Here is a 25,294-nt window from a genome sequence, read left to right as displayed (position 1 = left end):
TCTCTCTCTCTCTCTCTCTCTCTCTCTCTCTCTCTCACCTTATACTCTCATCTCATACTCTCTTTTCTCTCAGCTCATAGTCTCTATCTCTCACACCTCTTACACTTTCAGTCTTACACACTCACTGTCACACTGGTTGACAGAGCTTGACCCACATCCGACTCATTTCCCATCCCTCTGCTCTCAGCTGTCTGCTCTCAGCTAAAACTGCGAGGGGTGTTACCCTGTTCCTCACCTTCCACTCTAATAGTTTGCACATTCACAAGATTGTCCTCCACCAGTTTGATCCCCCGTCATGATACTAAACACATCTTGCCCTCTCTTAGGGCGCATCCCAAAGTAACCATTCCCTCAGAAACACCCTGATTCACTTTTCAATTACACTCAACCTCATCTCTTTCCCAAAGCAGCTTGTCATGCAGTCTCAGGAGATGTTAAACCTGTCCTCTCTAAGCTGTTCAGAGCTTCAAACACTTGTTTCAAATGCTGCAGCAATTTACTTGTCCTACTTCCAATTTCTATCCTGTATTTCTGCACTGACACTGCAGTCACCTCCGCATCAGGCAGACCAAACCCAGATGGGGTGACTGCTTTGCAGACCTTTTTTTCTCCAGGTCAACAAGCATAACCCTGAACTTTTGGCTGATTGCCATTTTAATTTACTACCTCCTTCTAACACATTTATGTCCTCGACCTGCTGCTGTGCTCCAGGGAAGCTTAACACAGACTCACCGAACAGCATCTCATTTCAAATTAGGTATTTCACAGCTTTCTGGTCTTGCCAGTTGCTGAACTCAAAGTCACAAGTTTGTCTTCCATTTTGTTGCTTGTTTCTGCCGTGTGATGATTTTAATTTTTTTTTTGTCTTTAGTTTTGGACTGCTCTGTTCTTCCCTCGAGCATTTACAGTAACTCTTGACAAATGCTTTGGCTCTTTTCTCAGCCATCACCACTCCTTTTGCTTTTTTTGTTCCATGACCCTTTGTCATTTACTCTTTAACCCATCTCAGAATTACCCTTCGTTTTGCACCTCACTCCCCCACTCTCCATTGACATAAAGCCCATCATATTGCAACCCTTCTTCAGGTCTGAAGAAGGATCAGATTCTCCCTTCACAGAACTCTAATTCTCCCTTCACAGATACTGCCAGATCTGCACAGTGTTTTCTGTTTTTTATATGAAATGGCCATTTCTGACACAACTGTTTCCCTTGAATATCTTAAACATTCAAACTAATTTCTTCAGTATTTTGATTAATTCAACAACCCAATAAATAAATAATTATGATGATTTGTGATTACAAGAAGAAATTTCATTGACTCAAATATTCTGATGGCCAGAAATAGGGTTTGACGTTTTGCATCTGGACTGTGCAGAATCCTGGAAACATCTGAATTCCTGTCAATTGCCAGGAAATTGCAGATTCTGACGTGCAACTCACTTCCATCTGGAAATTTCAATAAAAGTCTATCAAAGCGGTGAATTCGAAGTCTTACAACTCACTGGGGGAAGGCAGTGGTGTTGTGATAATGTGACCAGATTAGTAATTTAGAACTCCAGGCAAATGTTCTGGGGTGCACTGGTTCAAATCTCACCATGGCAGATGGTGAAATTTGAATTTTAAAAATTCTGAAATGAAATGCGCATCTATGACTAGCATGTCAACTGTTGTTTAAAGTTCATTTGTTTCACTCTCAATCTTTTGGGAAAGAAATGTGCCATCTTCACCTCGTATGTCTTACATGTGTTTGACTCCTAACTGCCCCCTGGGCAATTAGGGATAAACAATAAATACTAGTCTATCCAGTAATGCCCACATCCCATGAATGAATAAGGAAAAACACTAAAAAAATCATCTTTGCTGCTGGATTTGTGGATAATTCATTCATAGCAAGGACCCCCTTTCCGGCATCATCCACTGCAGGAATATTCTAAAGATAAATGAGGTAATTTTTAATCTGATTAAGATTGAAAATAAGCAGCGGACTTTTTCCAACCCTTGAACAACAGATACACGTGATTCTGATGGGGGAAAATGTGACAAGATGCTGGAAGTCTTATTATTTTCTATTAAGAATAAAAAATCCAATTTTCCACTTCAGCTTTTAATGGTGAGATGTGAATCTCACTGGTGAGAGGCAACTTGCATGTATTAATAGCTCATTCTTACCTATTCTTGCTTCATTTAAATGCAAGTTGTTCTTTTCCCAGGCAGCAGAGAGAAGCACTAAATGGCTGCAAATCCTAACATGAAAATCTGAGCAGGTACCTGGTGACTGTGTCCCGTTTTTTGCTTCTTCAAGCTGTCCATCTTGGCCAGAATTTCCCAACATTTCAGGGTATGCTTTAAGTGGGTAGCAATTGCCTGTACCCCCTGACCGTGGAGGTTGCCATCTGCAAAGCACCGTCTTAACACATCATCTTAGCACATCTTGGATTCTCATAATACAGTTTATTATTAGCTACTGCACTTGAAGCTGACCAACACAGATTGCAATGTTGTTGCTAAGCCACTTTGCACAAAGGGACAGGCACACATCTCATGCTTCAGGAAAAAATGGTGTTCCTTGGTTCTTTGCTTGCTTTCTTAGTACTCACTCACCTTGCACCTATGTGGATGCCCACACCATCTCTGCTGTGCCTTGTGCATTACTGCCTCATTCAGAATTTAATGTCTCGCAGTACTTGTGTCTTGCTATTGTTACAACACAGCAGTAGAGCCTTTTGCTAATTAAACCAAACATACAGAAAAACTCACCTTGCCCCATAATCTATTAAAGTATGAGTGACAGGGAACTACCCAAATCCCACTATTTAACAAAAAATATCAATTTTATTCTTTTATCTCTAAAGTGAACTTTAAACAACAACTATTTACAACTCTAAGTCTCCTTTCTCTTAAAGATTTGGTATCTACCTCCTGCTCTATAACAATATACTAATCCAATAAAGCCCTTATTAAATTTACAGCAATTTAATTTTCAAAACCAGACAGTGGCTGTTGTCTCCAATGTTGATCTTCCTCTGTTTGTAGATCTCTCTGGGCAGTCTTTGGTCTTCTGCTGTAAAGATGTTTCATATGAGAAAGGTACCTTTGACAGAGTTTTAGGGCAGTCTGCCTGACATTGACGGGTGGTGCTCTTTATGGCTAACTGTCCAAAATGTTTGCTTTTTATACTCCAAACATCAGGTTGTCTCATTGGTTCAATGTTGTCAAAGCAGTAAAATTCAAATTGGATTAGGTTTTAGTATCTTGGGGCATAATTTAAACTGGTTAAAGTCAAACTGCTGTGAAAACAATTAGTATCTAGATTACAGCCAAAATGTTACATCTTTCAATTTTCCAGCACACTCTGCGACATGACAGGTGCTTGCCAGCTTTCAGCTCTCATCCTCTCTTAAAGGTATGGTACATGCCTTAAACTTCATAACACTATGCCTTTTAGTGCAGAGAGAAAGCCAGTAGCTTATGCAGCAAACTTATTGTGCTTCAATGAAATGACCATGTCTCAAAGTCTAAGGGATATAGTCCTTGGTCAAGTTGGGGGACTATCAACATGCAGGGGGCTTGAGTACAGTCAGATTCAGGGTCTGTATCATTACAGCCTGCGGAATGGGCTATAGTCATCAAGTCTTAGAGGTCCAGTGCAATCTGTCTAGGGATTACTGGGATGTCACTCAGTGAACTGCAGATATGAGTCAACTGCCAATATATTGCTAAACTAATTGCTTTGCTAATTAGTTTCTATCCCACTACATATACTGTGAAGGGCTGGAAACATTTGAATTGATGCATCATGAGGTTTTAAACATGGCACTAATGGCAGAAATCCTGAAATAATCCTAGAAATGGAAGTACTTCTGCCACTGGTGAGCTCACGATGGTGCAAATGCAGTGCAATAGGGCTGGTGTGCACATATGGTGGGTACTTGTGTGAAAGAGCTTGCTCATGGAGAGAAACCCTCTATGAAATTTCATGGAATTGAAGTTCATGAAATAGCATGTGTACTGTAATGGCTCCAAGCACACACATGAACAGGGTTATTAACTATTAATTATTAACTGTAACTAGAGAAATGTAAACCAATTGATATCCGGTTAAGTATTCAATGATTTCTATCACTTTTTTTGTCTTATGTTCCATCAAAGGGGAATGTGAATAATGGTTTCTCATCAAAATGTTCCAAACCTGACAGTTCACCACCCTAAATTGCTTTCTCTTCTCCTTGCAATCAGTTATAAGTTCATCAGAAGAAGCCTGGAACAGATGCCGTATTCATTTTCTTAGTTTGACCACGTTGGATGAAAATTATATTGCAAAGTACATTTGCTCTGCTTATCCTATCACTATCAGAATTCTTGCCATAGTTTGGGCACTCTGGGATGTTCGCTTTCCTGGATTTCTATCCTTTACCCTCTAAACATTCCAGCTTGACCTTATTTGACATTATTTTCTAAAACATTCATCTGTAACTTTGTTGACTTCCACTGACTCCTATTCACCAATGAATTGAGTTAAAATTCCATGCCTTCAACTTCAAAACCCTGCACAGCCTGGCAATATATTATCAGTATAATCTCTGAAGATGATGGCTTGCTACACAACATAACTGACTGCTTTGTATTATTTCCATGTTAGGAAAGATGAACTGAGGTCAGGAATGGAAGTGTAGTTTACCAAAAGATACCTTCCAGTGAAATGCTTGCACAAGTTGTTGGTACAGCTGTGTAGAGAAATTCTGGCTTTGACAATGAGTTGGAAACATGAAGTAATCTCACAATGTCAAGCTTGAGTTTTTTTTTAAAGTTGACCTTTAATCACTGAATCTGAGAATGCTGCTTGTAATATGATGTATGACCCAATATTTTACTTCTGTGATTTAAGGCTTGCACGCCATTTAATTTATGACTGTTGTCAGTTGAAATTTAACTGGTATGGTGCTGCTTGTTCATTTTGTTTTATGAGGTACATTAAATTGTCATGTATTTAATAACTAACCATATACAATGAGCACAATAGAAGTCTGATGTAAAGGGCAGAATGTATATCGACCCTTTCAGAGTGTTTCATCAATTAGCAAAACTGTCTTAAAAGCTGTGCAACATGTATATGTAATATGATAGCTTATTTCACTCTCTCAGAACAAAAATAAAACTTGTACATTATAAATGTTTGGAACTCCATTTAAAATAGTATTAATAAAAGAAAATATACTGTAATTGAGGGGATTGGATGTTTAAAACTTTTCTTTTATTTCAGTTGCAAACATGGTCCAAGGCACAGATGTTGTAAACATTATGAAGACAACTGTATCTCCTACTGCATTAAAGTGAGTATTTTTAAAATAAAATGGGCAACACCTCATTAGCATAAGTGACAGAGCGTGACACTTTGCAATTAACCATGTAGCTCATGATGTCGGTAACTGTTGTTTCGACTAACTAAAACGGTTTTGTTTGAAAATCAAAAATACTGGCTAAGTGATTTGGTGTGGAGTGTAATGTGTTGAAATCTGGGCTCTCATCCAAGAATTAGTTATGAGATAAGTTATTTTAGTTTCTTAACTTTCTGTACAATGCTTCTTTTTTCTTTAAGAACAATTGATATTTTTCAGCTATTTTAAAGGAGACCATTTTTAACTTGCTCCATGTTCTTCATATTTTATAGCATTTTTACTTTTTAACTACCATTGAACTAAAATTATGGTATTGTCTTTATCAGATTATAATCACTAACCATTAGCTTTTTAAACATTTTCAGTTCTATATACAAAAACAAAAGTCTGCAGATGCTGGAAATACTCATCTGCAGTGAGAAAAAAAGCTTTTCGGAACTCCAGGCTATCATGCATTTGCACATTTTCTTCAAACAGTGACATCACATCAAAATGGCTTTCGTAGTTAACCAGTTCATTCGCCAACTTCATTGATGCCTGAGCATCATTATTACAGCATAATTATGCTTTGACATAATTTGTATGTTTCCATTATGTCTGGTAGACATGTGCATATGATTTCCTATTTGTTAAGTTATTTTCTTTCTGTCTCTCTTTTCTCCATTTTTGGTTTGTTTCACCAAACCTCATTAAGGAAACAGGCCAGCAGCCCCTGGTCAGAGTTGTTTGCCATGAGATGTGTGCTGAATGACTATTGCAGGTGCTCTCTTAGAATTTTCCTAACACATTCCAGTTGAAGATAGGAAGTCACTTTGCACCATTTGTACTTGTATCCCTCATGAATGGTTGTTCTTTTTCTTTGTGAATGCTTGTGTTCTCTTAATTAGTTGAATGCTACTTTATTGCAGGCACTACTTGCAAAATATCTTGCTACACTCTTTCTGTTTCTTCAAAGATGCTTTCATAATGCTGAATATTTGCAACACATTCTATTTTCATTATGCAATGTTTTGCTCGTTTTTAGGAATGTATTATTTCATGGCTGAAGCAGGAATCCTAAAGCATGGAAAGTATGCACTAGTCTCCAAAACTGCCCACATTCGCTGACATGGCAGATTGTGGAGCAGATGTTTCCTCTTTTAGAGAATCTAGAATTGGGAACTACTGTTTAAAAGTCAGGGTTTTCTATTTAAGTTAGAGATGAGATTTTTTTTTCCCTTTCAATGGTTCACAAATAGAGTCATAGAGATGTATAGCATGGAAACAGACCATTCGGTCCATGCTGACCAGATACCCCAACCCAATCTAGTCCCACCTGCCAGCACCCAGTTCATATCCCTCCAAACACTTCCTATTCATATACCCATCCAAATGCCTCTTAAATGTTGCAATTGTACTATCCTCCACCACATCTTCTGGCAGCTCATTCCATACACGTACCACCCTCTGCGTGGAAAAAGTTGCCCCTTAGGTCTCTTTTATATCGTTCCCCTCTCACCCTAAACCTATGCCCTCTAGTTCTGAACTCCCTGGCCCCAGGGAAAAGATTTTGTCTATTTAGCCTATCCATGCCCCTCATAATTTTGTAAACCTCTATCAGGTCACCCCTCAGCCTCCAACACTCCAAGGAAAACAGCTCCAGCCTGTTCAGCCTCTCCCTACAACTCAAATCCTCCAACCCTGGAAACATCCTTAATCTTTGGAACTCTGTCTTCCTGAAAAGGTACTGAAAGCTGAGACCTTGAATATTTTTTAAGGTAGAAATGGATAGATTCTTGTTTAGCAAGGGAATTATTAAGGGTGAACTAGAATGCAGATTTGAGGTTATAGTCAGATCAGCCATGATCTTTTAAATGCAGAGAAGCCTGGAGGAGCTGATTGACTTACTCCTTCTCCTAATTCATATGTTTGTAATTGGCACTTCAAGTCGATAACCTTCTGTCAGAATATAGAAGAACTCTTCCAAACCTCAGGGGTTCTAGTCAAATAATCCCAAAGTTGTTATTTCAGAAGGATGGCTTGTTGGGACCAGTTAGGGGTGCCCATTAAGCAACATTTTAAGTAGTTTATGTAGACCATTTCATAAAGTCAGATCATTGACTCCAGCCTTAAACCAATGCAGGTATACGTACTGAACAAGATGAGGGGCCAAGCAGTCCATGAGAGCATTGTCACACCTTAGATGAACTATTGAAGTGCTGATAAGTGTTCTGCTATCCACCAATACTGCTCACTGACATTGCAAAAGCCAAACAGCTATTTCCTAATGGCACCACTTTTAGTTAATTGCTGCCTCCCATAGCATTAGAGATTATTTGTATCCTAGTCAATCAATATAATCAGATTAAAAGCAACAGATGTTCAAAATTCTCAGTGCATCATTCACAGGCTATAAAGCTCTGAATATTTATCCTGTATCAAAATAGTTTTTTATCCAAAGTATCATATCCTCATTTTAACAAATTTTCACTGACATTCTGTGTGTTTATTTTCAGTTCCTAGCATTTATACTTTTTCCTTCTTTTCGGTATATTTGTGTAAACATAGTAGAAAAAGAATTCTGCACATTAGAAGGTCAACCAAGTTGGTGGTGGGTTAGAATCACATATAAACCATACCAAGCAAGTTTCCTTCCCTCAAGGCTTTCATGAACTAATTGGGAGTTGGTACGATTCCTTTGAGAGAATGATAACTTGAGATGAATTTTCCTGTAACCTATGGAAAGAACTGCATGAAATATTTCACACCTTAATATCTGTACTCTAATAAACAATGTAAAAATCAAAATGAATAAATGTTAGTTGGTAGGCAATAAATATTTTGGAAACCAGAAAAAAGGCATTAAACTACAGGAATGTTATCCATTCCTTAACTTAACACAACTCCATATTATATTTACATATTGTATCACAAGCTCTGTAGAAATGTAGCGCTATGTTTTACAGTGGGTGGAAACTGCCCCCAACTTTACATCCCAGAAGGAAGATCACCGATAGCTGACATACTCGGAAACCTGTCCTGTGGTCACGGCAGCAGGCTCATTAAGTTAAACAGTAGCACTTCTGGCCCTCAGTGGGAGGAGGTACTGCCCTCAGGAACTGCCAGCCAATCAGGTACTTCAGAGCTCAGTGGTGCACTACTTAGAATGCAGAATGAAGCATAAACAGGATCATGGCTACCCAGAAAGGTAAGTCCTGGAGTTTAAGAATGGAGAGCAATCCTAGAGATCACCAGATGGAGATGTGAGTGTGATGAAGGAAATTTGGGGGGTGACATCTTGGCAGGGTGTTCCCAAATGACCGAACTTCCTGCTTTTTATCATGTGTGAAATTAAAAAAAATTGACATGAACCTCCTGTCCATGCCAGCCATATTTTAGTTCATCAGGTGGTTGTGAAAGGAGCAGTGCTCCGAAAGCTAGTGCTCCCAAATAAAACTGTTGGACTATAACCTGGTGCTGTATTATTTTTAATTTTGTACACCCCAGTCCAACACCGGCATCTCCAAATCATGACAACCATATTTTAGTATGTGCAGCATATAATTCAGGAAACTAACAAGCTCAATTGACCTTTATTTATACATGACAATGGGACTGCCTGCCAGTTTTGTATCCTGATAGTAACCTAGCAGATTAATGGATGAACTTAGAAGATCGATGGGAAGTGGTGAGCTACCCACCTCACCTTATTTACTGATTTTATGAGCCTTCCTACCCACTACTGAAAAGACATCTGGAAGGGACAAGTGAAATCTAGCCTGAAGTCTTGAACTAAAGTTCAAAGCTCTTTCCAACTCTAACAGGATGCTTTTTCCCTTTTCTCACTAAAGTGAATCTTCTAGCTTTCTCATAATCAAAGTCCACATCACTCAGCACTTGGAATATAATCAAATAGGCATTCATTTGAATGGTTTTTTTAATGGTTCTCTGATCTCTAACTATTCACAATGCAGGTTCCCTAAAAACAAACTTTCTGTCCATCCTTATGTAGCTGTATCAGTTTCCGCAGAATGTTGTTTATGACAGATTCTGGTAGCCCATGAGTCTGAAAGAAGCCCAGAATTGCAACCTTTTCGGCAATGTTTAGACTTTAACACTGAAACCGGACTTTAAATTGGGCTTGAGAAAGGCCCATTGTCATCATGGTAACCAAATTACATGAGTCTTTATTACAAGTTATATTATTCCCTCTCTTGAGAGCATTTGTTTTACAGTAAACAAAGAGACAGATTAAAGCATAACCATCTTAGACATCCTAGTGGTCAAAATAGTTCTTATGTCAACCTGATTAGTTCACGATGATCTTTACTAGCTTTGTTTATATTTTTTAAACTAAATTCAAATATTGGGTTCTCTGCAACAACAACCGAATGCTATTATAGTTATCTGGAGAATAGCAAAAAGCACTATTGTCAGGAAGTTAATATTGGTTCAGTACAATGATATTTGAAGTTTTGTTCAAAGTGAACACTTATAAGGGCTGCATTAACTATATCAATCATAGTAACCCTGATCCTGGCTATTGTTTGAATTATATAGCACTCATTATTCATGTTATACTTGCTTTTTACAATGTTCTATTTTGCATTAGGAGTTAGAGCAATAGAGAAAATGTAACTTGATGCCTGAAATGTCATGTTATTTTTAAAAATATTTTATTTCCAGAGTTTTATACGGATGTTCAGTGTTGGCTACTTAATTCAGTGCTGCCTTCGTATTCCATCAGCACTTAGACACCTGTTTACAAAGCCATCTCGGCTACTGTCTGCTTTGTACAATAAAGAAAACTTCCAGCTTGGAGCATTTCTAGGATCCTTTGTCAGTATTTACAAGGTAACAACAGTATACAATGCTTGATTAATGGTTTACTTGATTGAAATTGAGATACTGGGAAATTGCAGTTTTGACAACATTTGAATATTATGTCATTGGAGTTAATATTGTGACAATAAAGTGCATAAAGAAATGGAAATTAATATTCAATATTTCTTAGCTTATTTAGAATGAATGACGAGGGAAATTTGGAGCTGTATGGAAAATAAATGCAAAACCCAGAATTAAGAATTTTGATTCTTGTAGAAATGTACTAAAATGAAGAAAAGTCGAGATTCCATTGAATGTTTTTGTTACACGAAATGTTTAGAAAGATATAACAATGCATTCATGTTCTTGGAGAACTAATAATATAACTCTTATCTGAAAGTAAGAATACTAATATGTTTGTTTTGTTCTCGCACCATATTAAAACATATGGAGAGTCTTCAAGAGCCTACAACATGTATTCGCCAAAATGACTACTGGAATGAGAAATTATTGTTATGAAGTGTTATAAATTTGCTCTTTGGAACTAAGAAAGTTAAGAGGGTTTTAGTATGAGAAAAGGTTTTTATGGAATAGGTAGAGAAAAAATATTCACTGGAAATAAGTGGGCCAATAATTAGAAGTTATAGATTCAAAATCATTAGAAAGATCTGAAGGGAAGATGAGGAGAGATATTTCAAAAGAGATGTTTGGCACAGACTACCTGAAAATTTGGTGAAAACTCATTCCGTTAGCACTGTTGAAAGCGAGTTGGACAAGTATTTGAGGATGAAGAGTTTCCAGGGTTGTCAACAAAAAAATGGTTTGTGGGCAAAGCATTACTAGTCTTGCAAAGAATTGACTGTGGTACAGTGGACTGAGTGACCTCTTCCTGTGTTCTAAAATCCTGTGGAATGGAGTTGAAATATTCTACTTGTCCTGGAAAAAGCTAAATTGGCATTTAAGTGTTTTAAAATCATTTGAAATAGTTTGATAGCTCATTTACACTTGCTAGAAACAATGTACATTCAAATATAGGTGTATTCTCTACAATAAAGAAGGACTATGTTCAATTGTGTGCCTTTCAAATTAACCAGGAGTTATAAGAGCCTATAGTCCCCCATTACCTTCTCCATTTTTCCCATCCTGAAATTTGTTGTGACAGTTTAAATGTTGTCATTCTTACATTTGTCCTTAGGAATGTCGGACATGCATCTGTCTCTCTTCAATAACATTCAAATTCTGTACAGCCAAGCAACCATTTTGATAGTCTTTTCCTAGTCAATCTATTTCTTCTGATTTCTAATTAAATGACAAATAAATCTTATTTAACATATTCACAAAAAGAATGAGGTGAGAACCTTTTACAGGGTGTTACCATATGAAATACTTTGCCAAAGAGAATATTTGGGTTAAAACCCATTTTATCATTGAAGGAAGAATTGATAAATATTTAAATACAGAATTATGGGGAAATAAACAGAGCCATCTCATTTGCTGTGATTGGTTGAATCACCTGTCTACAACCTTAGCTGTTTCTGTGGTTTTATCCATGACATAGATTGGGAGCTGAGCAGCATGAGTGCTAAAGCTACATCTTTCCATTGATTAATTACACATGCGACAATATTCAGTGACACTAGACCATTCCTCCCAAATCTCACTAAAACTTTCAACTTCTAGTGTAGACCTCAGTTTTCTCATGACTATCCATTTATAGTAATACGTTTTTGAAAAGTCTATCTGTGTGTATTTCATACCAACTTTTGTATTATAAATTTCTACCATCACATTTGTAATGAAAACTGTCAGTCAATTTGTCATGCTGCAGTTGCACTCTTTCTCACGGTAGAGGCTCTGTGTTCAATGGAGGTTTTGCGGTGGGGGCAGCAGTGTGTTATTATTTAATCAGTCATCTTTATAAATGGGGAGGTATCCATTTACAATGAATATATAATATACGTATATTCTGCTCATAATTTAATGATCTTAAGCTGAAGATTTAATTGTATCTTAATGTCCCTAGATTCATCATTCCTCAACACTCTAATTCCAATTAATCTGGAAGCTAGACGTCATTTTTATTTCCTTTATTGATTACTGTATGTGATCAATTGATTATGGAATAAAACATACAAGTTGGACAGCAATTTTGAACAAGTTTTTAGTCGACTTGGTATATGCTGTAAGATTATACAAAATGTGTTCACTGTGTTGTATTAATACAATAGGGCATATTGAAGTACAATGGAGCAAACAGTTCACATAATCAATGTTAAGTCCTATTTTTGTGAGATCTTGCACGTTTCAGATTAGGATGGCTTGAAGTATTATGAAAAATTATTGTACATCACAAGAAATATCTTTCACCATTTCAAAAGCATGTGCAGAGTCAGCCCTGTAAAATTAGTTTAAATACAAAACTTGTTGTCAAATATGTAGTTGTACTTGTACATTTGCGTTTGTTTAACCAGGATTTAACATTACTGGGTTGAGCAACTGTGTGTTTCTTGCAGTTTAAACATTGAACTCCAATGAATAATTAACATATAAGCATTGCAAAAGAAGCATTGAATCATTGATCCTTAGGCTGTTGCCTTTATTAATATCTGAAATAATTTGCATTAAATTCAGTACCGTATACAAAATTTAAGTATCTGATTTGTACCAGAGGATATATTTTAAGACTCCACAACTTTTTCTCTTTCTATCTTGGGAACTGATGAAGAAACAAATATGAATATTAAACTTCCACTTGTGCACCACTGAGAAGTACTAACGTTTTGTTAAGTGATGGGAAAGACACTGAGAAAAAAATCATAATAATGAACCAAAAGCTGTGTCAAAGTGGTAGGTTTTAAAGATCACCTTAAAGTTTGCAGAGAAGTTTAGAGAGGGAATTCCAGAATTTGGAGGCTACACAGATGAAGGCATGACTGCAAGAGGTGGGGTAAAGGAATTTAAAGATATGCATGCAGTCAGAACAGGACACAAACTGAATTTTTGCAGGGTTGTAGCTTTGGAGAAAATTGAAGAAATTCTTTGACAAGGTTCCACATGGTTGACCTTTTAGATCACATGGGATTCAGGGAGAGCTTTTGCATTGGATGCAAAATTGGCTTACCAGTAGGACACAGGGGGTGGTGGTGGAAGATTGCTTTTGGGCTGTGTTCCACGCAGATTGTGCTGGGTCCACTGTCATTTGTCATTTATATAAACAACTTGGATGAGAATTTAGGAGACATGGTTAGTAAGTTAGAAACAAAAGCAGAAGTTGCTGGAAAATCTCAGCAGGTCTGTGATGAGAAATCAAGGTTAACGTTTCGGGTTTGGTGACCCTTCCTCAGAACTTGGTTAGAGACAAATAAAGTCTGCAAATGCAGGAATCCAAGATTATCTGAAACGTTGACTTCTCCAACTCCTGATGCGATCTGGCTTGCTGTATTCTTCCAACCTGCTGTTTGTCTACCTTTGTCAGAACTGGCATACCCACATTGAAGTTCTGCTCCTCTCTCTCTTTCTGATTTACAGCATCTGCAGTTCTTTGGTCTTTTCTGGTTAGTAAGTTTGCGGTAACACCAAAATTGATGTACAGTTGACTGTGAAGAAGATATTAATGCCCCCACCCTGTCCAAATCTTGTTCTGCGTGGGTTGATTCCAGTACAGCCAACTCACTTTTAAGAATTCGCACTTTAACAGCAATTCTCTATTGCTGTCTCCCTTGCTCTATCTCACTGTCATTCTTGCTGGTTTCCCCCCCCACAATCCTGTCCTCAATAAATACCACCATTTCCCAGCTGCTTTCAGTTCTGGCAAAGAGTTACTGGACTCAAAATGTTAACTCTTTTTCTATCCACAAATGCTGCCATATGTGCTGAGTTTCTCCAACAGTTTCTGTTTTTGTTTCAGATATCCAGTATATGCACTCATTTGTTTTATTTCACTACAAGAGAGACTTGGTATTGAAATAGCTGGACTAGTTGCATTCACTTGATATGTCCCTACAATGCTTGCCAGGTAAAATTAGGGTTTATCTTGATTTTTTTAAACAACCTGTTCGGATGTTTTATGATGCACCTTTGGAGTAGATGAGACTTGAATCTGGGCCTTCTGGCTCAAAAGTAGGAACACTTAACATTGCCTCAAAAGCCCCTTTCTAGGATACCCCCTTACCGGTGTACATAAATTCCTAACAGGTAATCCATCTTAATTTCTATCAAAGAACCTGTCTGGATAATTTACTTTTGCAAATATAGATTTTTATTCCTAGAGATTTTAAATACTGTTGGAAATTTTTTTTTAAAAAAGAAATAATTTAATAAGAAATTTTAAGAAAAAGTTAAACGTATAAGTCTTAATAACATTTTTCTTTCCCTCCTTATTGCACTGTCACTACATTATTTTACTATTAAATTTTTTAACTGATATGTTCTAGTTCAGCTCAATTCAGTAATGATTCTTCATTCTGATTGGTTAAGGAGTTACACAGTTGTTTTGCCAGTTCACCTCGTGGCAGATCTTCTCGAAGGTTTGGCACTAAACTGGCTTCCTATGAAGTGCAAAACCTCAAAAATATGGGAGAAAGTTTGACAATTGTCATTCACTGCTGAGAGAAAATTTCTACCCATTAACAGGCTGGAGTGGGGTATCCCGAAGCCATGAATGTGAAGGGCAATAGGGTGTCTAGGATCTTAGTGAATGGGATGATCAACAGAATATCTTTTTAGTCAAATAGATTGAAAGATTGAGAAACAGAGGAATGACAAAGGAGATGAATTAGAATAAGTGAATTACTGCCAAATCAATTACAGAACAAATAGTTTTTTAAAAGCATTTTTTGAATTTCTCAAAAGGTAGTCATTAACAATCATTACATTGTTGGAATGAGGTACCACAATTTAAACTGTTCACTTTCTCTGGTGAAGGGATTGATGGGCAATTGTCTATTACATTGTTAATAAGGCACCTAAGAAGGGAAGGGGTGAGGAAAGTAGTGCGGGAAATGGGTCAGATATGGCTGAGTGCCCTGTTAGATTTTCTCTAGTGAGCTTAATGGGCAAATGATGTTCAATTACAGCAAGTTATTTTTAAAAAGGTGAGAGAAGCAAAGGGTAATAAGATGCTCTTCATGTGAAATAGATGGTGAAGTGGCTAATTTTCTTCAATTCACTCATGAAATGTGGGCTTTGCTGGCTGAGCCAGCAGTTACTGCCCATCTCTATTTGCCCTGGAGCTGAGCGGCTTCCTATATCATGTCAGAGGGCAGTTAAGAATCAACTATGGCAAGTTCTGAAGATTTGTAACTTCTGATATCTCCCCTAATTTCTGAACTTTGCCAACCAGTTTGCACATAAATGACCGTGTTTTGTTCATACAGTTTTTTAAAAATCAATTTCCAACCAATTTTCAAGCTTTGATTGATTTTTTATCATTCTGAATCATTACTTAAAGGCTTTGTTCTATGTTAGCAAGCTGATAGTTTTTTGCTTTCTAAAGTCTGAAAAAAGGTAATTACAAAATTTTGACAGTGATTTGCTGTATGATCATAGTGTTTTTATTTCATGTCAAGGGTGTAAGTTGCTTCCTCCGATGGATGAGAAATTTGGACAATGAACTTCACGCATTGATTGCCGGTGAGAGTAATCTTTTTTTCAGCTGTCTCCCTTACAAAAGTTTTTATGATCCATTCATTAAGTGTATGCAAATTGAGGGATTATACAATGCAAATTAAAAGTAGGGATAACAAACTAAAACGCAAAATTGCTTTTCAATAGAACCCTTTTGTAAAGTTATTTTCTTTCTGTTTATATTATCTTAATTCATTAAAATGATGTTTATACTCTCACAGTTTGCACATCACGATGTAACATGCACCCCTATTGTTTTGCCTACTGTTGAAATTCAGTTAGGGACTGCTAATATTTAAAGAGAAATCCGAGCACCTTGTTTTAATCAGTAGAGCAACTTCACAAGATGGTATGTCTTTTAAACAAAGTGCGTACTTTGTATGTGAAACAAATTAAACATAGCAAACACAATTAAGATAATTTAATGTTAGGCCTTTGGGTTTACTATTGACTTCACAAAAGAATTATTTTATACATGATGATATCTTACAGATAGTTCAAGCAAAGCAAAGTTCATAGCTTTAAGTATGCTGCGGTTCTCTAGAGACAAATTGAATTCTCAACCCCAGCTATCCACAAAGATAAAACTTTAATTTGCCACCTCTTGATAATGGATGCCTTGGTCTTTGTACTGGTTACTTTTCCAACATTTCCTAGCTAATTTAATGGTTACTTTTCTTAGTCTCAAGACTCTGTTGGTCCACAGTATATTCTTTCTATACTTTCAAGCTAGGCAATCCTTTAGTGTCTGTGTTCTCACAAAATTTAATTCAGCCTCACCAGCATTCCATGTAGTGAATAATTAAGTTAATGTTTTTGGTCTGCTTATTGGGCAGGCGTAGCTAACTGCCATTTACTCCTGCTATCTCTTTGAGCTACCAACCAAACTGGGTCTAAACTGCAAGTACTAAGCTTAGGTGAGTCTGCAGCTTTGGTTTCCAAGGGCAGAGTTTTCCTAAATCAAAGTTTTGGGGGTTTCATGGAAGATTTCACGACAAACAAGTTTTTCTGTGCAATTTTATAGTGCTTATTTCATTAAGTCACAAAATCCCTCTATGGCACCACTTTTGTGCTATCTTGAGCTCACCAGTGGTGGAAATACTTACCACATCTGGAATTGACTGGATTTTGGCACTGTATTTAAAGCCCAGCTGTGCATTAGTTCAAATGGTGCAAACCAAGAATTGGATTTCACAGTTCCAGTGTGGGAAGAATTACCCCAGTAACAACTGATAGAGGAAATTAACACTGATTTGCTGACAGGGACCTTGAGGACAGGTGATAGAAACATGGGCCATACTCTTTCCTCAGACCTCCAAAAGTGTCCTCTGCATCCTCCTCCAACTCAGATATTGATGCTTTACTGGGTACAATAGCTAGATTAGAGTGGGAGTACATATGGTGAACTGCCACATCTCCACAGCTGGTTGAGGGGGAAAAAAACCCAAATAGCTGATATTTGGAGAGGTGCCAAAGACTAGGTACCTGTTCAGCCCCAGACAAGAGGGCACTCCATAGTATGGCCACTTAAAGCTTCATCAAAATGCACAAACAAACGCAGGAGATTTATTGCAGATGCACAGCAAACTGAATTGAAGCAAACACAGAAATTTCCGGAGAAACTCAGCAGGTATGGCAGCATCTGTGGAAAGAAAGTCAAAGTCAATGTTTCGGATCTAGTGACCCTTCTTCAGAACTAGACCTGAACTGGACCCGAAATGTTGACTCTGTTTTCTCTCCACAGATGCTGTCAGATCTGCTGCATTTCTCCAGCAATGGATGTATGCTGCTCAAGCCAGATTGCACACTGACAGTAGGAGATTGTAAATGTGGTAGGAACAATGACATTTTCTCTTCCAACTCCCACAGATGATCCAAGTCAGGCAGAATTGTGCTTAAGACTGAACTGTAAATATTTCACAATATTATGAACAATGTGTGAGGAAAACAATTCTGACCTCTGAATGACCTCCTGACACCCTCACCCCAAATGTTCATCTTTCTCCTGTTTTTTCCACCCTGTCAACTCCATTGGGTTTGATCTTCCTAACATTCCTGCCCAGCTCTTTATTTAACATTGGCATTTTCCCATTTTATCCCGTGTAACAAACATCGTTATGCACCCTGTATGCATCATGCCCAGTGATTCGGGGTGGTGATGACTGTCAATACACTTCTCCAGTTCAACCACATAGTACCCTGTGCCCTACTATCCTGTGTTGTTTCCCATTCTTATACATTAAATTGCCACCCACTTCACAATTATTGTCCCTTCTACATCCCTGTACTTGACCTCCCCAACTTCCCTACCACTGCTGTAGTCCATGGTAATCCCCCTGAACAGACCATCAGAACTGACCACAGCCTACATCACTTACTCGTTTGGAACGATTTCCCTGGCTGATGACTGACCAGGTCCCTTATTGATATATGTACAGTTCCCTTACTGATTTACAGCTACTTTTGGATTAGTTGTGCTGACCTGTAGGACTGACCATGGCTCCCTGCTTTAACTATAATGATACAGAATCCCTGACCCTAAATATCCAAGCAGCTGACTGACTATGTCTGAGCCCCTGGAACGAAATGAGATGATGTTGACTGAATGTGGCAGCACTCTGACTTACAAAAACTGCCCCTGAATATGACTACGGATTCCACCATTTTGTGGAATGACCATTTGATGGAAGCATTTTCAGTGTATTTGCCACATCAGCTGCTGCCATATAGTGTACTATGAGCCTTTAATTTCTTAGTAAGTTGACAATGGAGGGGAGAAGGCAAGGCAAGAAAGAGAGATAACTGGTATCCAAGTAAATGCAAAGTGAGTGCACTAAGATATCAAGCCAAGAGTTGTGTGATGCACCTTGTTCTGATGTGTGCAGTGGGGTATCTGTCCCTTCACTTCAAGTGACTTGGCAGCAGTATTGTAACATAAGATATCAGTGAGCTCTGAAGTCCTGCAGTGTATTATACATGACTGTGAGGTGTGCCATAATGAGATGTTCACCTGGTGCTTTGTGGATGTCAGCTTCAGGATCAGAGAGTACATGTGGCTGCTGCCCATGGATTATAACCTGAGATGTTGGAGAATGCTGGCCAAGGTGGCGGCTTGGAAAAGACACCAGCAAGCTTCAGCTGACAGGGTCCCATTCTGACTTCTATGTCGAGAATTATTGCCTCCTAGTTCCTCTTCACTGCCTGGGGAAATAGCAATATACATATAAATGAAGTGAGAATAGAGATTCCCCTTGAGCTGTTAAATCAATAACTAGGAAACTATCCCTTTTTCTCGATGTTGAGAATTTCATTTTAATGTTCTTGCTGTATTTTTCCAACTGTCTCACCAATGCCCATGTCATTTAGGGGCTGGAAAAATTCATCTAAAATGCAATTTCAGCTTTTTGTCTCCTTTAGAAACTAGGAGGGTTAGGGTCCTTTCCATGTTACCTCTATTTAAGAAAGGATATATTGGCATTGGAGGCAGTTAAAAAGAGATTTACAAGACTGATGTCTGGAATGATATCAAGACAGCTATAAAGATTAGGCTTTTACTAATTAGAATTTAGAAGAATACAGGGTGATATTGTTGAATAATAATCTGAGGGGAGGTTGACAAGAAAGATGTTGAAATGATGTTTCCACTAGTGGGTGAATCTCTTAACCAGGAGACTTTAGTTATAATAAGGGGATGTACATTTAAAACTGAGATGGAGCAGGCAGGTGGGACTAGTTTAGCTTGGGATTATGTTCAGCATAGACTATTGGGACTGAAGCATCTGTTTCTGCGCTGTATGACTCCGTGTGGAAGAATTTCTTCTGCTAGAGAGTAATGAATGTCTAGAATTTTCTACCCAAGAGAGTTGTGAAGGCTAGATCACTGAAAGTATTTAAAGAGGAGGGAGATTGGAATTGAGGGCGATGATCAGGTAACACGGAATTGGAGTTGAGTCCCGGTGTGAGTTATCCATGATCTTATGAATGGTGGGTCAGGTGTGAGGGCTGAGTGGCCTAATCTTGTTCCTCTTTCTTATGTGCACATGACCTCAGAGTGAAAATGAGGGTGAATATGTATTCAAAGTAGAAGAAGAAACATAACTAAATAATGCCCTGTGTTATTCTTTCTACGTGTGATCTCCGGAATAAAAATAAACTTCAATTCATTTTCAGATCCAGCTTGTCAAATGTTGTCTTCCACAGATAGTTTTCAGCGATACATTACATCATTGAAATATTTTTGAGGCAACTATACTCATATAGAGTGCAACCTCAAATGTCAAGAAGAGCTAAGGAAGTTTTACATTTAGTCACTGTTTCAGTTTATAAGAATGCGTCAATCATATTTTTATTCAGGTTTCTTAGCGGGAATGTCAATGATGTTTTACAAAAGCACAACCATCTCCATGTACTTGGCTTCTAAACTTGTGGAGGTAAAAACAAAAGTTTTTGTTTTGTTTTTAATATACATATATATGTGTTCCGATGCTTTCATATGTTGGGTATAGTATTTTGTAAGCTAGATTAAGAAAATAAGATCTTTGTCTCTTTACCGAATGGGGAAAATATTCTTTTCATACGAGAACAGTATAGAAGAAGAGTGAAAAAAGGTGAAATCACTCAGCACCAAGTCTATATATTCTTTAAATTGCTCATAGATTCCAGAAAACAATAGCTGACACTGCGAAAAGAGAGCATGGTTTCTTTCTCCCAACTATTCTAAGTTGCGAGTGATGTGTCAAAATGGTAGTATGGCTTCACATTTCTGAAAGAGCCCTAACGTGTTAAAGTTGCAGAGTTACTTTCATAAAAATGAAGGAATAAAATGGCAATTTTCAAGAAATTGCCAGTCCTCAGAAAATCTGGCCCATCATTTTCCCACGTGTTTCCAATTATTTCTGTTCTTATCTATCCATAGCAACAAATGTAGAGCATGCTGCACCTTGAGATTGTTCCATTATTCACTATGATCATAGCCAATGTTCAGCCCCAACACTCTTTTCCCACCTTCTCCCCAATTCCCTTGGAGACCAAAAATCTGACTATCTCACACTTAAATGGAGCATTGACTGCACTAAGTCAGCAATATAACTTTTAAATAACTGGGGTGGCAGCACTGATCCTTATGGCATTCTACTTATTTTTATTCATTCACGGAATGTGAGACACCACTGGCCAGGGATTGATAACCCATCCCTACTTTCCTGGAGGGCAGTTAAGTCTCAAACACCTTGTTGTGGGCCTGGAGTCCTATATAGGCCAGACCAGGTAAGGAAAGCAACTTTTTTTCCCTAAAGAACATTAATGAACTAGATGAGTTTTGCTGACAACTGTTTCATAGTCATCATTTAGACTCCTGATTCAAGATGTTCATTGAATTCAGATTCTACCATTTGCCATGGCAGGATTCAGACTCAGGTCCCCAGACCATTGCTAGGGTCTTGAGATTGATAGATTGATACCATGAGGTCATTGCCTCTTCCATATTCAATCTTCTAACTCCAAGAATGCCCTACTTATGCCTACTCTGTGCTTCCTGTCTAATCCTCAATAATGTTAATATTTTATTTGAACCCATGAGCCCTTATCTAGTGTAGTCTTTCATGTGGCATTTTATCAATTAATTTTTTTGGAAATTCAAGTATATTCCATCTTTGGGATCCCCTTTATTAACCATACTAATTACATCCTCAAAAATGCTATTACAATTGTCAAACACGTTTCTCTTTTGCAAAACCATGCTGACTTTGATCAGATGATTTTCTCAGTGCATTATTAAGAGGTCATTAACGATAGCTTTCAGCAGTTTCCCAATAACTGCTAATAGGGTAACTGGGCTTTGATTCTGAGATTTCCCTCTTCCTGTTTTCTTGAATATCACTGTTATGTTTGTGAACTTCAAATCTGCTGGGACCATTCTAATATCTTGGAAATTTTGGAAAATTGTAACCACAGCATCCACTCTCTCAGCCACTATGTCCTTTAGAATTCTAGGTTATAAGCTTTAGGTTCTCAGGTTTTGTCAGATTTTCGCCCTTGCGAGTTTCTCCAGTTCTTTTTTGTCTATGGTATTAATTACCTTTGGTTCATATTGTTTATAGCCCCTTAGTTACGCTCTGTTTTTGGTATGCAATTTGTGTCTTCTGTTGTGAAGACAGACACAAAATCTTTGTTCAGTGTTTGCCATTTCCTTAATCTCCATGATAATTTATCCTGTCTCTTCCTTCAAGGAACCAATGGTAACTTTAGCTATTCCCTTTTTAAAAATCTTATTAAAAAGCGCTCATAATTGGGTGTCACGGTGGCTCAGTGGTTAGCACTGCTGCCTCAGAGCACCAGGGACCTGGGTTCAATTCCGGCCTCAGCCGACTGTCTGTGTGAAGCTTGCACCTTCTCCCCGTGTCTGCTTGGATGTTCTCTGGGTGCTCCAGTTACCTTCCACAGTCCAAAGATGTTCCGGTTAGATGGATTGGCCATGCTAAATTGTCCATAGTGTCTAGGGATATGTAGGCTAGGTGGATTAGGCATGGGGAAGGCAGGGTTACAGGAATAGGGTAGGATAGGGGGTAGGCCTGGGTGGGATACTCTTCAAAGGGTTGGTGTAAACTTGATGGGCTGAATGGCCTGCTTCCACACTGTACGGATTCTATAAAAAACGTCTGTTTCAAGCTCCGACCTAGTTTCCTCTTTTCAATTGTTTACTTTTTCATCATCATTTTGCTCATTCTTTGTTAATTTCTGAAAAGCTCCCAGTTCTCCACTTGTATTCTTTGCAACATTATAAAACTATTCTTAACTTCCTTAGTAAACCACAGATCTCTCTTGCTGACCTTTTGGTTTTTAATGGTTTTTGAGTTAGTTGACCATTTTAAATTGTTTCTTTATACCTTTCAGACTATTTATTTACACCATACCTTCTGTCTATTTACTCAGTCAACCTTAACAAGCTTTCCCTCTATACCGATGTAATTTGCTTTGTTTAAGGCTAAGATTCTTAATTGAGACAAATGGATGTCGCTTTTCAGCTATATATGGAATTCACTTTTATTGTCACTTTTTCAAAGTAGATCTTTTGCTATTGAATTACTTATTAACTGTGTCTTATTGCAGAACATTAAATTTAAAATAATGTTAGTTCTGCTTGGTCCTCCCTTTGGGACGAGAGATGCAAACAGTGGCAACCCAGAAGATGCAAACAGTGGCAACCATAACCATTGCAGTGTTTTGTTCTCCCTTTCAACATCTGGACAGAAAGACGGAAATTATTGCTACAGTGGTCTAAATTATCGCAAGGGCCAATCAATTACACACAGTGAGTGTGGATGTGAAGAGTTTGTTCCCTTTCTGCCTTTGCTTCATTATTTCCTGGGATCCTAAAAAATACGTTCTTGACTCCAGCATGATTCCCACTCTTGGGATAAAGTTCTGTTTACATTCTGATTGGGTTCTTCCAGTGAATCTAGATTTCCAGACAGCTTGTTTGGAAGTCATTAATTTCTTTTGCTCAAACACTGGGATGACTGAAGCCATCTTGGAATCATTAAAATGAAACTGCACAGAAGGGGGACATTTGCCCAATCTTGTCTGTATCTACACAAAGACACCCAGATACGATTTCTAATCCCATCTTGGTGCACACAGCCCATAGCTCTGTGGCTTACAGCATTTAAGGTGCAGGTCCAGGTATGCTTTAAAAGAGTCTAAAGTCTCTACCTCAATTCAGCCAGTGAATTACCCACAACCACTACCCTCTGCATTAAAAATAAATGCCAACATCCTCTGCAGTATCACTACAAATTCCAAATGCTTAGTACCAATTCAAATTCCATCTCCACGATTTAATCAAACTGTTCATAATTCAACCCTGAGTTGAGCTTCGAATCCAACCCCTCTCCATCACAAAGCTCTCTTAGTTGTACCCCTCTCCATTCCTGCTCCAACTATGTACATTTGTGCTTTTTGTCCACAGCATATCCAATTTAAAATTTCATCCTTGTGTTATATCCCATCATGGCCATCATGAAAGGTAATTTTTTTCACCCATATAATCTCATAAAACTCAATGTTTCTTTGATTTGAGCTTTTTGTGCATTTGCTTTGCCTAAATCATGGCAGACATGCCTCCAGCTATCATAGGAAATGTCTCTCTAATCTTATGTACATTTCTATCTGCCTGTTCTCTTTAAGGGCCATGGTAAAATCCATCTCTTTGAATCTGCTAGTGCTTACTCTTACCAAATATACCCTTTGGCTCAGTAGTTATTTGTCTCATTAGATCTTCTGTGCACTTTGGGCTGTTCATTTCGAAGTCAAAATTTCTGTAGAATTTAATATTTTTTAATAGAATGCCTAACTGTTCTATTTAACTTATATGTTTAAATTCAATGTCACTTCCTGACTTTTGTATTTAATAGCCCTATAAATGAAAGTCATTTGCTTTTTTAAGGCATTGCTCACTTGCATTCTATTTATCAGACATTTGTAAATATTACTATTTGTAGTGAGTTTCCTCATACTGTTTATTTTTCCAAATAGCTCCAGATAAATTCAGTTTAGGTCTTAATCTAACTTAGGTCAGTGTAAAAGCTTTCCTCTTCAAATTTATTTAATATCATTTTATCATTCTACTAAAGCTGGTCTGTGTAAAGCAGAGTGCTTTCAAATGAATAGCATTAAATTTAATCTGTCATTTTGTTTTTCGTTCTCCAACAGTTTAAAATAACTTTATAAGCCACCATAGCTTTGTGTAGCAATTTTTTAAAAAACTTGAATTTCTGCAATTTCTGTTCTGTTTTCCTAACAGTATTTTATCATAGGAAAGATTGGGAAATAAGCTAAAATACTAATTTTACAAAATCAAAACAGAATATGTTGGAGATCAGCTCCAACAGTAGGTGGAAAATGAAATATGTAAAGGAGACTTTACATGAAGTATATTGAAGTTAGAGCTGAGTAAAGTCACATTAGATCAAAATATGCTATTTAAAGTAAAAATTTGAGATCTCAAATATGTCTGTAGATCCACTCATTTTTCCCCTGGTTTAATCATGGCCCATTCCAAAGAAGTGTCACATTATTCGAAATGTTAACTGTATTTTCTCTCCCCAGTTGCTGCCAGACCTGCTGAGTTTCTTCAGCAATTTCTGCTTTCATTCCATTCCAGACTGCTGTACAGTCCATTGTTGCTTTTTTAGTTGCTGTCCACATTTTGGCAGTTGCTGCTGTTAATGTACAGGACTAGGCAATAGTCTTGTGATAAAGTGAGGACTGCAGATGCTGGGGATCAGAGCTTAAAAATGTGTTGCTGAAAAAGCACAGCAGGTCAGGCAGCATCAAAGGAGAAGGAGAATCGATGTTTCAGGCATAAGCCCTTCGTCAGGAATGAGGAGGGTGTGCCAAGCAGGCTAAGATAAAAGGTAGGGAAGGAGGGACTTGGGGGAGGGGAGTTGGGAATGCGATAGGTGGAAGGAGGT

At 37.8% G+C, this 25,294-nt stretch overlaps 1 protein-coding gene across 4 annotated transcripts in view; it reads left to right on the top strand.

The window, feature by feature from the left end:
* Positions 1-25,294, top strand: part of tmem135 (transmembrane protein 135) — a 540,960-nt gene that overhangs the window by 488,205 nt on the left and 27,461 nt on the right. For 3 of the 4 annotated variants that reach the window (XM_043691565.1, XM_043691563.1, XM_043691562.1), the window contains 4 exons: positions 5,261-5,330; positions 10,062-10,229; positions 15,767-15,830; positions 20,178-20,254. In XM_043691565.1, the coding sequence (XP_043547500.1) occupies positions 5,261-5,330; positions 10,062-10,229; positions 15,767-15,830; positions 20,178-20,254 (379 nt within the window). The remainder of the gene's footprint in view (positions 1-5,260; positions 5,331-10,061; positions 10,230-15,766; positions 15,831-20,177; positions 20,255-25,294) is intronic. The other variant, XM_043691564.1, reaches the window with a different exon arrangement.

This window comes from Chiloscyllium plagiosum, chromosome 6, assembly GCF_004010195.1.
Source record: "Chiloscyllium plagiosum isolate BGI_BamShark_2017 chromosome 6, ASM401019v2, whole genome shotgun sequence".
NCBI lineage: Eukaryota > Metazoa > Chordata > Chondrichthyes > Orectolobiformes > Hemiscylliidae > Chiloscyllium > Chiloscyllium plagiosum.
Note: the sequence above shows the minus strand (reverse complement) of the source record. Positions and strands in the feature narration are given on the sequence as shown.